The 17,577-nt window shown below is 45.5% G+C and overlaps 2 protein-coding genes and 1 long non-coding RNA gene across 6 annotated transcripts in view; 2 read left to right on the forward strand and 1 right to left on the reverse strand.

Annotated features, from left to right (window-relative positions):
* LOC117067026 overlaps positions 1 to 17,577 on the reverse strand; it is a 76,572-nt gene that overhangs the window by 28,008 nt on the left and 30,987 nt on the right. The window contains exons 3-4 of one of the 4 annotated variants that reach the window (XR_004430574.1): positions 11,956 to 12,080; positions 10,841 to 11,838 (exon numbers count right to left, since the gene is read on the reverse strand). The exons of 1 other annotated variant lie outside the window; for it this stretch is intronic. The gene's annotated coding sequence lies outside the window, so the exon portion shown is untranslated. Of the gene's footprint in view, positions 1 to 10,840; positions 12,081 to 17,577 lie in introns of those variants that run through there. 2 more of the 4 variants (XR_004430573.1, XR_004430572.1) reach the window with 2 other exon arrangements.
* Positions 10 to 2,269, forward strand: LOC117067045. The gene is made up of 2 exons (XR_004430583.1): positions 10 to 183; positions 2,210 to 2,269. It is a non-coding gene; the product is annotated as an uncharacterized LOC117067045 (long non-coding RNA).
* KRT38 (keratin 38) lies at positions 7,005 to 11,751 on the forward strand. The gene is made up of 7 exons (XM_033183051.1): positions 7,005 to 7,773; positions 7,961 to 8,043; positions 8,834 to 8,990; positions 9,328 to 9,489; positions 9,570 to 9,695; positions 9,873 to 10,093; positions 10,377 to 11,751. The coding sequence occupies exons 1-7, from the start codon at positions 7,282 to 7,284 to the stop codon at positions 10,492 to 10,494; spliced, it is 1,359 nt and encodes a 452-aa protein (XP_033038942.1). The 5' UTR covers positions 7,005 to 7,281; the 3' UTR covers positions 10,495 to 11,751.

Below are 17,577 nucleotides of genomic sequence, written 5' to 3' on the forward strand. Positions count from 1 at the left end.
TAAATGAAGTTGCATATTGAGAGTGTGATTACTATTGTCAGGTTATTTCAGTGGGTTATGGTGAATATCCCATGTCATGCTTCAAAAAAAATAAATTTTATTGTGTATATTTAGAATAGACAGCATGAGGCTGGGTGTGGTGACTCACGCCTGTAATCCCAGCACTCTGGGAGGCTGAGGTGGGTGGATAATCTGAGGTCAGGAGCTCAAGACCAGCCTAGTCAACATGGTGAAACCCTGTCTCTACTAAAAATACAAAGATTAGCTGGGGGTGGTAGTGCCTGGCTGTAATCCCAGTTACTCGGGAGGTTGAGGCAAAAGAATAGCTTGAACTCGGGAGGTGGAGGTTGCAGTGAGCCGAGATCACATGACTGCACTCTAGCTTGGAGTCTAGAGCGAGAATCTGTCTCTAAAAAAAAAAAGTAAAAATAAAAAAAAAATAAACTATACAGCATGATGTTATGGGATACATATATATATACCAAACCGGTTATTATAGTGAAACCAACGAACATACTCATCATCTCACGTAGTTACCCATTTCCTGCCCCCCCCCACCCCCATGGCAAGAGCAGCTATAATGTACTCATTTAGCAAAAATCCTGAATATAATACTCTATTATTAACAAGAGTCCTCTTGTACATTAGATCTTTAAACGTGTTCAGCCTACATATCTGCTATTTTGTATCTTTTGACTTGTGCAGTGTATTTAAAACCATGGCTATGACTTATGAATGGTCTCCGAAGTCATTTTAGTGGGTTTTGATGAGCATAAAACAGATAAACACGTCTGGGCGTGGTGGCTCATGTCTGTAATTCCAGCACTTCGGGAGGCCGAGATGGGTGGATCTTGAGGTCAGGAGATCGAGACCATCCTGGCTAACACGGTGAAACCCCATCTCTACTAAAAACACAAAAAATTAGCTGGGTGTAGTGGCGGGTGCCTGTAGTCCCAGCTACTCGGGAGGCTGAGGCAGGAGAATGGTGTGACCTCGGGAGGCAGAGCTTGCAGTGAGCCAAGATTGTACCACTGCACAGCAGCCTGGGCGACAGAGTGAGACTCCGTCGAGAGAGAGAGAGAGAGAGAGAGAGAGAGAGAGAGAGAAAGAGAAACACTATACAAAGACCAATGAGTCATGAGAAAACTTGGTGTTCAGAATTTTTTGGATTTCAAAATTGCAGATAAAGTCTTGCAACCTTGTACTGCTTTATTAAAAGTAGTTTTATTAGCAACTGATGACTGCTTTCTGGAATGTAAATTCTCCCAAATAATTGCCAGGGTGGGTTTTATAATCTTTATTTCCAACAAAGGAAGATAAAAGCTCCATGACTTAAAAGAAAATAGTAAAGCCAGAATCTGCACTCTGACCCCAAAGTGCTGCTTTTGACTATATCACCTTTCCTATCCTTTCTTTTCTTGTTCTTCTAAGTCATTGCTTCTCAACCATGGCTGCTCTTTGGAACCATCTGGAGAGCTTTACAAAACAGTGATGCTGGGCTCCACCTCCAGGGATTCTGGAGCCATCGGTCTGGGTGTGGCTTGGGTATCAGAAGTTCTAAAAACTCCCCAGGGGTTTTTTCTTTTGAGACGGAGTCTGGCTCTCTCGCCCAGGCTGGAGTGCAGTGGCGCTATCTCGGGTCAATGCAACCTCCGCCTCCTCAGCTTAAGTTATTCTTCTGTCTCAGCCTCCCAAGTAACTGGAATTACAGGCATGCACCACCATGCTTGGCTAATTTTTTTGTATTTTTAGTGGAGATGGGGCTTCGCCATGTTGGCCAGGCTGGTCTCGAACTCCCGACCTCAGGTGATCCACCCGCCTCAGCTTCTCAAAAATGCTGGGATTATGGGCATGAGCCACCATGCCTGGCCTTTTTATTTTTTTTAAATAACAGAATAGACAGTGCACCCTGAGAGAGGATTCAGGGTGGGCTCCTTGTAAGGATGAGACAGCCCCCTAGGGGATTCTGATGTGCTGTCAAAGGTAGAAGCTGTTCTCAACTGGTTTCCAAGGGGGTGTGAGGGGAGGGGAAGCCTGTTTGTCCCAGACATCTCTAATCACTGTGTCTGGGACTATTCCCTTTTCTTAGAGCAATGGTTATCACGTTTGAGAATTCCTTACAATCACCTGGATGGCTTGTTAAAACAGATTGTGGCCGGGCATGGTGGTTTACATCTGTAATCCCAGCAGTTTGGGAAGTTGAAGCGAGCAGATAACTTGAGCCTAGGCATTCATGACCAGCGTGGGCAACATGGCAAAACCCTGTCTTTACAAAAAATACAAAAATTAGCTTGGCGTGGTGGCATGTGCATGTAGTCCCCTCTACTGGAGAGGCTGAGGTGGGAGGATTGCCTAAGCCTGGGAGGTCGAGGCTACAGTGAGCTGAGATTGTGTCACTGCACTCCAGCCTGGGTGACAGAGTGAGACTCTGTTTCAAAAACAAAAAACAACACACACACACACACACACAAACAAGGGAAAACACAGATTGCTGCCCCATCCCTTGTACTCGGAGTTCCTGCATTCAGTAGGTTTGGACTGGGCATCTGAGAATGTGGATTTCTAACAAGTTCCTGGGAGATGCCGATACTACTGGCTAAGAAACCAGACTCTGAGAACACTGCCCTACAGGCTGACATGACCAGCTTAAGAAAATGTCCAGAGAGTAATTTTTCTCAACACAACATAAAAACCAACATAAATCTATACAGTTTTCTTTATCAAACGTCATCTCCTCTGTGCTGGCTTATCCCTGCCTAATGCTCACTAAGTGCCTCACTTGGGCTTATACCTTTCCTCGGTCAGTGTCACTATCTGAAAAAGGGTTGAGGGTGACTTGAGAGAAGCATCCTGCATCAGCAGAGAAGGGTTGTTCCCAGTGATGTGCAATTAAACTAGCTGGTTCTGCCCTTTCCAGAGGCTGCCTGAGTTTGCAGCTGGGACTGTGGGTCTCTGGGGGGAACCAGAGCATCTCAGTGACTGGTGAGATGATGAAGCAGTTGTGGGTGGCACCATGACCATACTGCCTCCTCTCTTGCCTGTGTCATCAAATGCGATCTACCTTTGGTTTCTCTGTAGGATTGATCAAAAAAATTACTATGTAAGAAATGTACTGTCATGATTTTGGCTTTAGGAAGTGGGATCAAGTGGTACGCTGGAGCTAACTCTTACTAACTCACGAGAGCCGATTTTTCACATCTCTTTCCGGCTCCACATTCAGTGACGTCACATTGTTTGCTTGAAGTTGGCTATCGTGGGAGTATTTACACCACAGAAATTGGCCTACACTACAAACTGGAGGGGTTTTCCTCCCAGAAAGCTAAGTTGCTGGCATATCTCTGGTTGTGTATTTATCCACATTGCTTAAGAATCTGTAATTTTACTTCATTGGTTCAGCATACAAATGTCTTTGCTTGGTCCTACTATGTTTCTTATTACCTGCTTACATAATTAAACACACATGGATTCAGAACCCTACTCTGCAGCCAGGCTCTATGCCAGGGTCTGGGGACATGGAGATGAAAGAGGAAAAAGCAATGAGACGAACTCCCCGATGTCCAGGAGATCCCAAGTCCATGGTGGGAAGCTACCATCTCTGATACAGCCACAGTTTCCCAGGGTGGGAGGAGTGTGTCAGCAGAGGGAGAGCTGCCTACCTGGGAAGCCAGAGAAGGCTTTGCAGAGAGCATGACTGAGCCCACACAGCTCAATCTATCTGTGTCAGAGAACAGTCACCGAGCTGTTTCAGACTCAGGATATTTCATAATCATGGGTTTGTAATGAGCAACAGAAAGCAGTGTTTTCAATATTTTCCACCATGAGGATCTTTGACCTGTGCCAAAGATCTGTTTTCACTCTGGCCAAAACATAATTCTATATTTTCTTCCCTTCTTACAGTCTTGCTTCTCAAAGATTTTCCAACTCTTTCCAATTCATCCTCTGGAATCTCTTCCCTCACCATTGCTTGCCAGGGCAGGGTGAGCCTCCTGAGCTACTCTCCAAGTGCGTTGACTGCAGTGAAGCCTGGAGCAGCAAACGATGCCATCAGAGGCAAGTGTGAGGCTCACAGGTCCCAATGCATGGGCCCCAGTTTCTGTGCCTACGTGCAGAGGTGGAAGCTCGTGATTGTCATCCACAGGAGAGGATAGGACTTGTTTCCCACACTCTTGCCAACACTATGTGCTCTTATCCAACTTATCAAAACCTGATAAGAAAACAATATCTCTTTAGTTTGTATTTCTTAATCACAAATGAGAATACATTCATATATAGATAAAATCATATTTAATTTGAACAGGAGGGTGCCTTTTCCATTCATCAAAGCCTCAGGAGTTGGACACCTAGAATAATAAATTTATATGCTCAGCCTCTTCTCTTAAGAGTCTTCATGGTTTCCTGATCTAGGGTTGTTTGGGACACCATTTTCTAACACCATGGAGATGTGGCAGCACTAGCTCTACATATGGTACTTGTCATAAATCTTTACATTCACTGCAATGTGTGATGGGTGATGTTCCCACACAGGACACAATTCCCTAGATGCTTCCCTGCATCTTCCAGCAGTAGAAGCCATGACACAGAAAAGATAAGCTGTGAGTTAAGCACAATCTTCAGGTGCTAGCCCACAGCTCCACACCTTTCTCTCCCACTGGTTGAGATACGCCCCTATGTATCCAAGTTGGTGAAAACAGCATTCCAAGACCACAGCTCCTCACCTCCATTTGCAGTAGACTTCATGCCTCTAGAAATTGGCATGTGTAAAGTCAGAATCCACGCAGAGAATGTTGTGCACACACGTGAATGATGGAGGGCGGCAGGCTCCCATCTCTCACACTCTGTGTTCATCACTTTTCGTTACTGAACCTGGCCTCGTATTCGGTCACCAGGGGCACAGGGACCCTTTTTAAAGGGTTGGGAAGAAAGAGAGTCTTAGGATCCCCACCCGCTCCTTCACCTCCTTTGAGAAAATACAAGTCAGTGGAACAAAGCAATTTCACAAAGGGCCATGCCACATCAGTGTCATTATGCAAAACAGTACATGGTAGAAGCCCAAGCCAGGACCCAAGCCAGTTAGCAGAGTGGGGTGTCATCTGGACACACAAGGCTTCAGCAGTGATGTTATAAAGTAACTAACAAGCGTCACGTATTGTGAATGGACAAAATCATGGCTTTTAGCCCATGAAATGAATCTGGACAGAGGATAAAGCCAAAAGATGGGTGCTACTTAGCAAATCAAAGGAAATGACTTTGAAAGTCTGGCTCTCTGATTTATAGGGAAGCTTGTTGCTATGTGATGAGGCAGAGGAGAGTAACAAAAGGGTGTTTGAAGATGTAACATATGCAGATTGCACCCAGTGGCCTCTGGAGGATGGGACAGCCTGCCCTGGTGATGTCTCCCAATGATGCTGTCTGTAAAGGGTTATTGATTGGTGAGCTCTGACTAGCCCTTAGGTCAGAACTCACCACTACTTACTTTCCTGAGAAACCCAATCTGGACTGAATGCTCAAATTCTGTTTTTCTTCTTGATAGAACTCCAGTAGCCTGTGTTTCACATATGCACATCTGATCCCTATAGAGGTGGATGTTCAGCTTTTGTTCAGTGCTCAGGGGACTTGGCAAAAACTCATTTTCCGTAACTTCTAGTTATAATCACTTTGGATTGTTCCACATTAGGTTTTTCTCAGTCTCAGGGGTCTATGTATCTACTGTCGCAAATTTTGGAAGAAAACTTTTGGGATCTCAGCAGTCATGTGTCTTGGATCCCTAGTACCAAGAACTATCTGAATGTGGAATGTGTAATATAACCATTTTAGAGACAGGGTTTTCCCCTGGCATCTTCTGATTTAGCCCTTGGAGAAACTCTGTTTTATTGTATTAATACCTCCACATCTGAGGTATTTTCTGAGATACAAAGGGAAAAATACACAGCGTCAGATTTTTGTTTTACATCTTCACTTCAACTTCTTGCCCAGTTTCTAGGCCTTTGAATCCTTCTTAGTTCTAGCAATGACACAGTAGTTATCCTTGGGGGTGGAGAATTTGGTGGTGGTCAAGGTGAAGAAACAGCTTCTGGAGTTGAAAGAAGCTGATATTGAGAATAGGTTTTATACTTTATAGTGAGGTTGATCTTAGAAAAATGACTTCACATCTCTTGTCCTCAATTTATTTATTTATTTTGTAAAATTTATTATTTTATTTATTTTGTAAAATTAAGAGTACCCACTTCCCAGGTTAGAAGTAAAGATTAAAAGGTATCACTGCTCAATCCCCTAGCTCATAGGGTGAAGGCTCATGACTGATTTTAGAATCAAGGAAGCAACGTATGAAGAGAGCCCACAGAGGCTCTGATCACTCAGTGTCCTTTGGCTTTCATGAGTTCTTTTCTCAAAGTTCTTATTTGAGGTTCAGTAAGATTATTGCTCATTTCTTTTTGCTTGTTTCTGGCTTCTTGAGCTTGCCTTCTTGGTCGAGATAAGCCATGGTTTTCGGGGTCATCCTCATTTTCATGAGCTTCTCAGATACCTTATGTGAAACATCACGTCTATCCAAGTTACAGTTGTTCCCCAATGGCAGGAACTGTTCTGTGCTTAACCAACTATATGTCAAGCGTCAGCAAGGTGCCTGACAAATGGGACACAGCCAGGGGATGTGTGTTGAGTGAATGGATTCATCTAAGTCTTGTTGCTCCTCAAAGTGAGTCTGAAAGGCAACCAACTAAAGAAAGAAGAAACGTAGGACTTCTTGATAACCCAAGGCCGTAACATCCACCAATACCAAGACTCAGTTTCTTCCCTGGATAGGGATGGCTGGTTGAGTCTTAACCCAAGTGAGAACCATTGTCATCACAGGGGTTAGTCCTCCTGCTACACTACTGACCAACAGGAAAGTTTGTGTCTCCAGAGTGGACACATCCATAAAGAGGCCAAACCCAGTCAAGGTCTAAGCATCTGATGGCTAAAATGACTTTGCTTCTTTGGAAAATAATAAAAACCTTCTGACCTCCCACCAGCAGCCAACCTGATTTCAAAGAGCCAAGAGGCATCTCAGATTCGTCAACATTGCTTTAATGAGCTGAGAAACTTTTCATGGTAAACTCAGCAGCTGAGTAACAGGATGATGGCACCACAACAGGTAGATAATCAAGGCAGGAGGTCAAAGCATTGGAGCCAACACCCACCCAGGACGGGGTATAAAAGGGCTGGGAGGAGAGGAGGCCTCAGTCTCAGTGGCTCAGCCTTCCCAGCTGATCTGAAGCTCCTGTGCAGCCTCAGCCCTACACCATGACCTCCTCCTACAGCAGCTCCTCATGCCCTCTGGTTTGCACCATGGCTCCTGGAGCAAGAAATGTCTCTGTCTCTCCCATCGACATCAGGTGCCAGCCCGGGGCAGAGGCCAACGTTGCCCCCATGTGCCTTTTGGCCAACGTGGCACATGCCAACCGAGTCCGCGTGGGGTCGACTCCCCTGGGCCGCCCCAGCCTCTGTCTGCCCCCGACCTGTCACAATGCTTGTCCCTTGCCAGGGACTTGCCACATTCCCGGCAACATCGGAATCTGTGGGGCCTATGGTGAAAACACCCTGAATGGCCATGAGAAGGAGACCATGCAGTTCCTGAACGACCGCCTGGCCAACTACCTGGAGAAGGTGCGCCAGCTGGAGCGGGAGAACGCGGAGCTGGAGGCCACACTCCTCGAGAGGAGCAAGTGCCACGAGTCCACTGTGTGCCCGGACTACCAGTCCTACTTCCGCACCATCGAGGAGCTCCAGCAGAAGGTGAGGTGTGGGATCGCCTGGGCATGCTGGGTCTGAGAAGGCAGAAGCCTTCGCAGGAGGAATCCACATAAGGTCCAGAGAGCTTTGGGTTCTTGCTTTCTCTTGGACATGAGCGTAGACACCACACGTGGAGAGGGAGCCTAGGGCATGATGCTTTGTGTGTGAACCGTCTTCCTGTTCTCCTCAGATCCTGTGCAGCAAGGCCGAGAATGCCAGGCTGATTGTACAAATTGACAATGCCAAGCTGGCTGCCGATGACTTTAGGATCAAGTAAGTCAGTGGAGGAGGACCAGGATGACTCCTTCCCCACCCTCCATCCCAGTGCCCAAATACTTGTTGAGTGAGTGAATGTTTGTCCTGTCTTCCTTGCTAGATTCTCCACAGTAAAAGTTTCATTACAATCAAAGCTGATGAAGGATGGAAGGGAAAACTCATTAACCCAAGCATATATGTTTGTCTTCCTTCATTTATTTCCCTAAAATGGAGGATAAGGCAGTCTGAGTTCATTAATCAGGAGCAAAATGAGGGGATTTCAAGGATGAACTGAGCAAGACAGCCATTGGATTTCATATATAAGTCAGAGAAGTCGCTTACAGATAAGTCTTTGTCCAGATTTAATTATGGAGCCCTAAGGTACCAGGTATAAGGTACCTAGGCAAAAATGAAAGAGGGAAGACAGCTGAAAAGTAAGGGATAAGGAGCCGCAGATCACAATCAGGCACCTGGCTATTGCTTATCTTCAGTAACTGACAGTCCCGCAATGGCACGAGTGTTGGTCCCAAGATGCATGATCTTAGGCAAGTCAGTTGATCTTCCTGAACTGCAGGTGCCACAGAATACAATGGCAAAAATGTATATTGTGCAATGTAGTGTTGTGATTGCTTCATTAGACCATCAGCTCTTTGAGAAGAGGGGCTGTGTCTAATTCACCTTCGAGGCCAGAGGGCTAAACAGAGTGAACAAATGAGGATCCAAGGTGGTGTGGGAGGTAGGAAGGCAGGGCAGCCGAGAGGGGCTCTTGGGGGCATTCTTATTGACCCTGCACCTCCCGTGACGGAAGGTTGGAGAGTGAGCGCTCCCTGCGCCAGCTAGTGGAGGCGGACATGTGCGGGACACAGAAGCTCCTGGATGATGCGACCCTGGCCAAGGCTGACCTGGAGGCCCAGCAGGAGTCCCTGAAGGAGGAGCAGCTCTCCCTGAAGAGCAACCATGAGCAGGTGTGGCCCTTGTCGCTCAGACTCCCGGGGAGGGTGCTGGGCAGACAGGGGAGTTCCCTGGCCCCAGGGCTCTCAGAGCATTGTCTGGGCTCAGCTGGCATCAGGATGCTGAGCTGAGGTGAGTCTGAGGGTGTGGTGGTCCTCCAGGCAGACTTGCCTTGGGCACGAGGAAGGTGTCCAGATGGGCTCTCCCCACTGCACTCTCAGCAAGACTTTCCCATTTGCTTGTGTGTGAGACTCCCCTCCTACTGCTTGCAAGGTTAGGATCCTGGTGCTGTCTGCTCCATCAAAGGCCCTTTCCTCATGCAGACTATCTGTCCCTTCCTCCTTTCTGCAGGAAGTAAAGATTCTGAGGAGTCAGCTGGGGGAGAAGCTCCGGATCGAGCTGGATATTGAGCCCACCATTGACCTGAACAGGGTGCTGGGGGAGATGCGGGCTCAGTATGAGGCCATGGTGGAGACCAACCGCCAGGATGTGGAACAGTGGTTCCAAGCCCAGGTGAACGGAGGAGGTACAGAAGCAGGGGGTACCTGGCCTCCATCTGGGCAGGTAGGTGACCGTGTCTCTCTGTGCTCTAGTCTGAAGGCATCAGCCTGCAGGCCATGTCCTGCTCCGAGGAGCTGCAGTGCTGCCAGTCAGAGATTCTGGAGCTGAGATGCACGGTGAATGCCCTGGAGGTGGAGCGCCAAGCCCAGCACACCTTGGTATGTGTCCTTCACCCTCACCACACTGCAAATGCCCCGTGCCATGGCCCAGTAGCCTTTTATTTTGGAGGTCTCACCACCCAGGTTTCTCCCACCTGTTATCACCATCAAAATTTGGGGCATGTAACAGTTTCCCTGGGGGCCTTGCATATTTTATCCCCTTATTTCCCACTACAGAAGGACTGTCTGCAGAACTCCCTGTGTGAAGCTGAGGACCGCTTCGGCACGGAGCTGGCCCAGATGCAGAGCCTCATCAGCAACGTGGAGGAGCAGCTGTCCGAGATCCGGGCTGACCTGGAGCGGCAGAACCAGGAGTACCAGGTGCTGCTGGACGTGAAGGCCCGGCTGGAGAATGAGATTGCCACGTACCGGAACCTTCTGGAGAGCGAGGACTGCAAGTACGTATAATCTGGGCAATTCCTGGCCAAATCATTTACCCAATTCTCATGAGGTCCTCAGGGCAGCAGAAGGGCCGTCTCTACATAGAATGAGGCTCTCTGGGCACTCCTTTTCAGTGAGTCATTGCCCTGTCCTGCACACTCCATGTGGTTGACAGAGTGAAGGGAAATGACCATCCACTGTTATTTTGCAGTAGGGACCCCTTCCTTATGCCCCCACATGGCACTGAGACCCCATTCATTCCTTGTCTCTCACTTCCCTCACCTTGTTGTCTCTCTGCAGACTCCCCTGCAATCCATGCTCCACGCCTCCCTCCTGTGTGACCGCCCCCTGTGCTCCTCGCCCAAGCTGTGGCCCCTGCACCACCTGTGAAGCCAGCACCACTGGAAGCCGATTCTGAATTCCTGTGGATGCGCAGGGGCTGGCTAAGGCGAGGGATACCCAAAGAGAGATGCTTGCTATACCTTTAGAAAATTTGGCTTCTAACTTTCTGTATGTATAGGCCTGTCCAAAGGCTATGAGATACCAGGGATGGTGGACTCTTGATGGAAATCCTTCCTTTCCCGCTCTTGGTTTTCCCAGGTGAGCTCTATGCCCTTAGTGGCTGGATTGCAGCCACTCATGATGACTCAGAATATCTGGATTGGAGAGGCATAAGGTTGAAAAGCATTTTGGAGTAGGAATACGGCATGATTTAAAATTGCACTTGCCCTTCAAGAACACCAACTTTAACTTGATTTTTTTTATAGTTTATGACAAAGGAAGTGAAGAACAGACTTTACTGTCTGAGAGTCCCACATTTCTTGGGTTGTTTCTAACATTGCCAGCCTGGATTATGGCCCCAGGGAGAGGGAAATAGAACCAGATTTGTACCTGACCCTGTCTTTTCTAATTCCCTTCTCCTATCGTCCTGCCTCCCTACCTTGGAAGCTGATTAAGTGGAAACTTTCCTTGTATCAAATTCTGAGTCTTTCTACTTCAGGGTTTCTAGCTTTGACAAAGGACCAGGCTTGCCCCTTCTGTGGCAACACAGCCTCTTACATATGGCTTCCATAGCTTCTTTCTATGTGAAAGGAATTTTCAGATTAAGACATTTTTCTTCTTTTGTCTCTATAAATTCTGACTCTCAAGACTTGTCTGGCTATACCCCCTGTCCCTGTCTAATTCTCCCAGTCTAAAATCTGAACAATGACTTCATTTTTTTCTAGTATTTTCTCCTGAAGTATTGAAACCTATTGATTTATGGGTAGAGATTTGCTAAGTATGACGTGCTTCCACCTCTTCTCTTCATGCTCTCTACCTTCCTTACCATGATTCAGCCACACTGGCCTTTCTGTTCCTTGGACATGCCTGGAGACCTGTCCCTGCTCTTCCTTCCCTCTGGGGTGCTCTTCTCCCTCCTTATAAATGTTCAGGTCAGCCGAAAGTTTCCTTCCTCTGAGAGCTCCTGCTTGGTTATCAGCCTAAAGGACTCACAACCCTGGCACTCTGTCCTGCTCATTAGCAACGCCAACAGCTGAACTTGCCTCTGTAGCTATTGTTTTCCCAATCAAAATGCTTACCCAAGATTAGCAATTGTTCATTTCTGCATCCCCAGAGCCTAGCCCACTGCTTGGTACACATTTGATGCTTAATAAATATCTGTTGAAAGAACGAACATGTCTAGTCCTGACTTTATCTCTGACTTGTTGTGGGGTTTTCGAATCATCACTTCACACACCTAAGCCTCAGCATTTTTTTTCTCCTGTGGTAAAACAGAGATAATGTTATTGTTCACACTTATATCTCAGTCTGTCGTGGATTCTAAGATAACAGAAATAAAAATACCCTGAAAAGGAGAAAGCACACAAAGAAATCTCACCTGGAGCCAGTATTGATTGCATAATGTTTAAGGAGTGTAGAGGCTGACCCACATGGCCAGGTTTAAGGGCCACCCGTGACCTCAGGCTTCTTCTTACAGGCAGGTAAATGAATTTCCTCTAGCATCTAAATTTAATCAGAAACAAAATGGTGCACATAATAACTTGCTTCCCAGAGCAAACTGTATTTGAGTATTTGCATTAGGCCAAAGAATGAGAAAACTTTGCTTTGAGGGGCAGAACCTTCTAAGCAACTCCTTTCTATTGAGACCCTCCAAGGGGAGGGGACCCACTTTCATGGGTGGTGCTGTTTCCATTTTTCCCCTTTGGGTTCACCAGGGTTAAAGTGATGGGAGAACACACCTCAGTCTTGTGAGGCACTCAGTAATTCCAGGGGCCATGATGATCCCTGCAGAACTTCAATTTGGAGACTTTGGGGGAATGCAGATTAAGCCCATTTGTGGTCCTGATTTCTGAATGCAATTACCAGCTAGTTTTCATTGGAAAAATAGCTCTGAGTTTGGTCTCACTCCTCATCACGTCTTGTAGCTTCATCGGAGAAAAAGCAACCAGGGGAAATGGAGAAGTGACATGGACCGCTGATTTCAGAGTAAAGGCATGGTTCAAGCCAGCCTCCTTTTCCTAGGGAAGGAACTGTCTAGTTGCATTGGGGGGCTTCAGCTTGAAGTGCTAAAGGTGGGCCTGGTGGCAAGGCGTATCCTTCTGGAAGACCCTCTCACGCTACCAAGTAATTTTGTCTGAACCTGACTGACTAGGCTATATTATGAAGCAAGAACAAGAATCTTTCAGGAAACTGGCTTTTTTGTTTTTTTTTCTCCTTCATGATCTGAGTTAGAAAACTCCCTCTACAGGGGCGACTTTTTCTGAGAAGAGAAGCAAATGAACACAGGACCTGTGGTGTTGATGTGTCTCTTGGAGATGCTGCTTTTTAGAAAAGCATCTCCTGCTTCAGGCCAGCCTCAGTCTCCTGACTGTACCTGGTAGATTTCCTGCCTTACTACCAACAGTAGCATCTACATCACTGGAGGCCTGCTTTTGCTTTCTTTCTCTTTGATTGTTAAAATAAACATTTGAAAGTAACTGCACAGTTTTCAAATGGAGTTTTATGTAGCAGTGGTTTCCTCCTGCCTGGTGTTAAAGGCCATCTCTTCCCTCTGAGAACGGAGTGCCGCACCACAGCACTCTCAGAGGGGAGACATCACAACCGCTTCTAAAAGATGAAGCTCACAAAGGTTAAATAACTTGACTGAAGATATGCATTTAGCATGCGTTTGAGCCAGGACTTGGACCTAGATTGCCCTGGCTGCAAATCAACTCTTACTGTATGACATCACCTGAGTATCTCGTCCGTGTTCCTTCAAGTGGCTCTAAGCTGCCTTTTAAAGGGAGATCCTGCAATGTGAGCCTTGGATGCCCCTGTTTCTCAGGGTCACCGACACGGTGTGATTTGGAAAGGAGACAGACGTGGGTTTGTTTAGCGCAAGATTTATAGGAGGACAGTTATAAAAGTCAGTTTCCTAAACCAGCTACCCTACCCTGAGTTCATTGCTACCCAACTGTTGCTAGGTCTGTGTTGAACATTTTAAGGGTCAGTATCAGTGTCTGAGAAGGGTTAAACACCGACTCTTGAAGGCAGAGTATGTCATTAGCAGAGAAGAGCCCTTCCCAGTGATGTAAAACCAAATGAACTGGCTCTTCTCTTTCCAGAGATTGCCTACACAAGTAGTGGGATGAAGCAGTTGTGGCCTTTAAGGTGGCCAGACAGCCAATTTATATAATTCTCTTCTTTTCATAAAAGGACATGGGTTAAATGCAAAGTTAAATGTGATCTACCTTTGAATGTTCTGTAGGACTTTTCATATAAATATATTTTTAAATGAAAACAACTTGCCGGGCGCGGTGGCTCACGCCTGTAATCCCAGCACTTTGGGAGGCCGAGATGGGTGGATCATGAGGTCAGGAGATCGAGACCATCCTGGCTAACACGGCGAAATCCCGTCTCTACTAAAAACACACAAAAAAATTAGCCGGGCGTGGTGGCGGGCGCCTGTAGTCCCAGCTAGCTACTCGGGAGGCTGAGGCAGAAGAATGGCGTGAACCCCGGAGGCGGAGCTTGCAGTGAGCCGAGATTGCGCCACTGCAATCCAGCCTGAGCGACAGAGCAAGACTCCGTCTCAAAAAAAAAAAAAGAAAAAAGAAAAAAGAAAACAAGTCTTGCCTTAATTCTGACTTGATTTAGCACCACAGAGTTTAGAAGTCAAGGATTTTGTATCATTGGTGCAACATGCTACAGTTTGGCTTTATGCTATGTCTATTCATGCACGCATGCAGGCATTCCCTCAGCACACAGTTACTGAGTATCACCATGCACCGGATGCGGTGAAGGATAATACTGAGTATGATTTGCCCCAGAGCTGAGCTCCTTTAGTCACTTCTGTTTTTATTGATTGAGTGCTTTGTTACGTCAGGTGATATACTGGGAATTACAGAGATGAACAAGACAAAAGCAGTAATTAAGACAAAATTCCTGCTTCCAAGGGGTTTCCAGCAACACTAACAACAGAATGAAGAGGGTTACATTCAAGGTAAACTAAGGGTCAGTGTGAGTAGAGAGAAGATGAATTGATTGAATTCTCAGCGACGCTGGAGAAAGCTTCCCCTTGAAGGCATCTCTTGAGCTGAGAAATATAAACTCTCAGGGATAGACTTGACCTTCAGAACCTTTCAAAATCAGAGTATTCAATACTACTGGATTATTTATTTATTTATTTATTTATTTTTGAGATGGAGTCTTTCTTCGTCACCCAGGCTGGTGTGCAGCAACGCTACCTCAGCTCACTGTAACCTCTACCTCCTGAGTTCCAGCAATTCTCCTGCCTCAACCTCCAGAGTAGCTGGGACTACAGGCATGCGCCACCACGCCCAGCTAATTTTTGTATTTTAGTAGAGATGGGGTTTCGCTACTACTATTACTGCTACATTTTGGCCAGACTGGTTCTGAACGCCTGACAGGTGATCCACCTGCCTCAGCCTCCCAAACTGCTGGGATTACAGGTGTGAGCCACCAGGCCCAGTCACAATATTATTGTATTTTTAATGAGGAAAATGAAACAGCGTTGTCAGTATTTCCCTATTTTACTGCGCATAATTCATGAAGTGGGCCAAATAAATAGTTCTACAATGACTTATTCAGAATTTAATATTTTCCCTAATTCCTAAATCATTCACTCTTCAAGTTCCTATGATTGGCTTTTCTCCTTTCTACTTACTGTACCTTTGCCCCATGACCATCTACAGCTTAACACCCATAGGAAATGGTCCCCTGAAAGACACAGAGGAATGGACTGAGGGGACATTGAGGGGAAATCCGTAGGCTGAAGAGGGGCACAAAACAGTAGAGATGGTTTCTGGCCTAACACACCAACGACTTCTATAGGTTACCCTTATACCTTTTATCCTTATGCTTCTGTCTATGTAAGTACGTCTATAGGATAAATTCCTATAGGTGGAAATTATTGGTTGATAATGTATGTCCGGGCACGGTGACTCATGCCTGTAATCTCAGCGCTTTGGGAAGCTGAGGCAGGTGGATCACGAGGTCAGGAGATCGAGACCATCCTGGCCAACATGGTGAAAGCCGGTCTCTACTAAAAATACAAAATTTAGCTGGGTGTGGTGGTGTGTGCCTGTAGTCCTAGCTACCCGGGAGACTGAGGCAGGAGAATTGCTTGAACCCGGGAGGTGGAGGTTGCAGTGAGTCGAGATCGTGCCACTGCACTCTAGCCTGGCAACAGAGCGACATTCCGTCTCAAAAAAAAATGCATTTGTAATTTTAACAGATACTGCTGAACTATTTTGTAAAGAGGTTGCACAACTTATTTTCCCCCTCAACAGTGTATGAAAGTGCATGTTTTCTATATTTTGCTACAATCATGACATTAATCTATTCTGTTTTATTTTACTTTATCATAGAAAGAACACCTAACATGAGAGCAACCCTGTTAATAAAACTTTAGGTGTACAATAAATTTCTATGGACTCTGGGTGCAATGCAGTGCAGTAGAGCTCTAGGCCTTACTCATCTCGCTTACCTGGAACTTTATGTTTATGGATTAGTAACTTTCTATTTCCCCTTTTCCCCCAGCCTCTGGAAACCACCATTCCATTCTTTGATTCTACGAATTTGCCTATTTTAAATACCTTGTATAAGCAGAATTATGCAGCATTTGTCTTTCTGTGATTGGCTTATTTCATTTAGCATACGGTCTTCCGGGTTTATTTGCGTTGCATATTGCAGAATTTCCTCCTTTTTAAGGGCTGAATAGTATTCCAGTGTTTGCACATACCAACTTCTTTTTCTATTTATCTGTCAATGGACATTTATGTTGTTTCTACATTCTGGCTGTTGTGACTCCTGCTGCAACGACCACAGGAGTGTTAACTAACATTCCTTTCAGATTCCAATTTCAATTCTTTTGGATAAATACCCAGATGTGAGATTGTTGGATCATATGATAAATCTATTTTTAATTCTTTGAGGAATCTCCATACTGTTTTCCATAGTAGCTGTGTAATTTTGCATTTTCCGAACAGTGTGCAATGGTTCCAACTCCTTTATATCCTCACCAATACATGTTGCCTCTTTTTTTTTTTTTTTGATAGTAGCCATCCTGAGTGTTGTGAAGGGATGTCTTGTGGTTTTGATTTGCATTTCCCTTATGGCTAGTGACTTTGAGCATTTTTTCATATATCTGATAGCCATTTGTATGTCTACTTTAGAGAAATGTCTATAGAAGTCCTTAGCCCATTTTTAATTAAAAAAATTTTTAAAAAAAATTTTTTACAGTTGAGTTGTAGGATTTCCTCATGTATTTTGGAGGTTAACCCTTTATCAGATATATGATTTACAAGTCTTTCTCCCATTCAGTAGGTTGTATTTTTACTCTGTTGTTTCTTTTGCTGTGCAAAAGCTTTTTAGTAAGACTAAACTTCTGATTTTTGCTAACTTAAATAAGTAAATAATAAGTAATTTAATAAGCATTTTTGAATTATGAATGGTGTAAGCATGTAAACACACCAGTAAAATCCATTGAAAAACACAACACTTATTTAGTGCTTACCGTGTACTCTGTGCTAGACACTATTTTACATGATTTACAGGTATCAATTTTTTTAAAACTTAAATCCATTAGCTAGGTGCTATTGCCACTCCATTGTGCATAAGCAGAAATTGAGGCACAGAAACATCAAGTCACCAGCCGAAGTTCACATAGCTAATAAATGATAGAACCAGAATCTGAACCCAGGCAGTCTGGCTCCAAAGTTCATTGTCTTAAACTTCTACTATGCTGCATTAAAGGATTTTGTATTAGGTCTTGGTATGAGGTAAATAAGGGGAAATGTCCTGTGCTAGCATGTCGACAAAGAAACTCTAGGATCAGGGAACAAAGGAGAGGGAACATGAAGATATTTTTTTCAGTGTTTAGTCTCTGATGACCTTAAGACCTGGGATAGGAATAAAGCAAAATAGGCAGGGCGCTGTGGCTCACTCCTGTAATCCCAGCACTTTGGGAGACCAAGGTGGGTGGATCACCTGAGGTCTG

The sequence above is a fragment of the Trachypithecus francoisi genome, unplaced genomic scaffold (assembly GCF_009764315.1).
Source record: "Trachypithecus francoisi isolate TF-2019V2 unplaced genomic scaffold, Tfra_2.0 Lachesis_group20, whole genome shotgun sequence".
NCBI lineage: Eukaryota > Metazoa > Chordata > Mammalia > Primates > Cercopithecidae > Trachypithecus > Trachypithecus francoisi.

Coding starts and splice junctions, on each gene's coding strand:
- KRT38 (XM_033183051.1), top strand. CDS start 7,282: ATGACCTCCTCCTACAGCAGCTCCTCATGCCCTCTGGTTTGCACCATG. Junction 8,044..8,833: donor GCCGATGACTTTAGGATCAA/GTAAGTCAGTGG, acceptor CCGTGACGGAAG/GTTGGAGAGTGAGCGCTCCC. Junction 8,991..9,327: donor TGAAGAGCAACCATGAGCAG/GTGTGGCCCTTG, acceptor TCCTTTCTGCAG/GAAGTAAAGATTCTGAGGAG.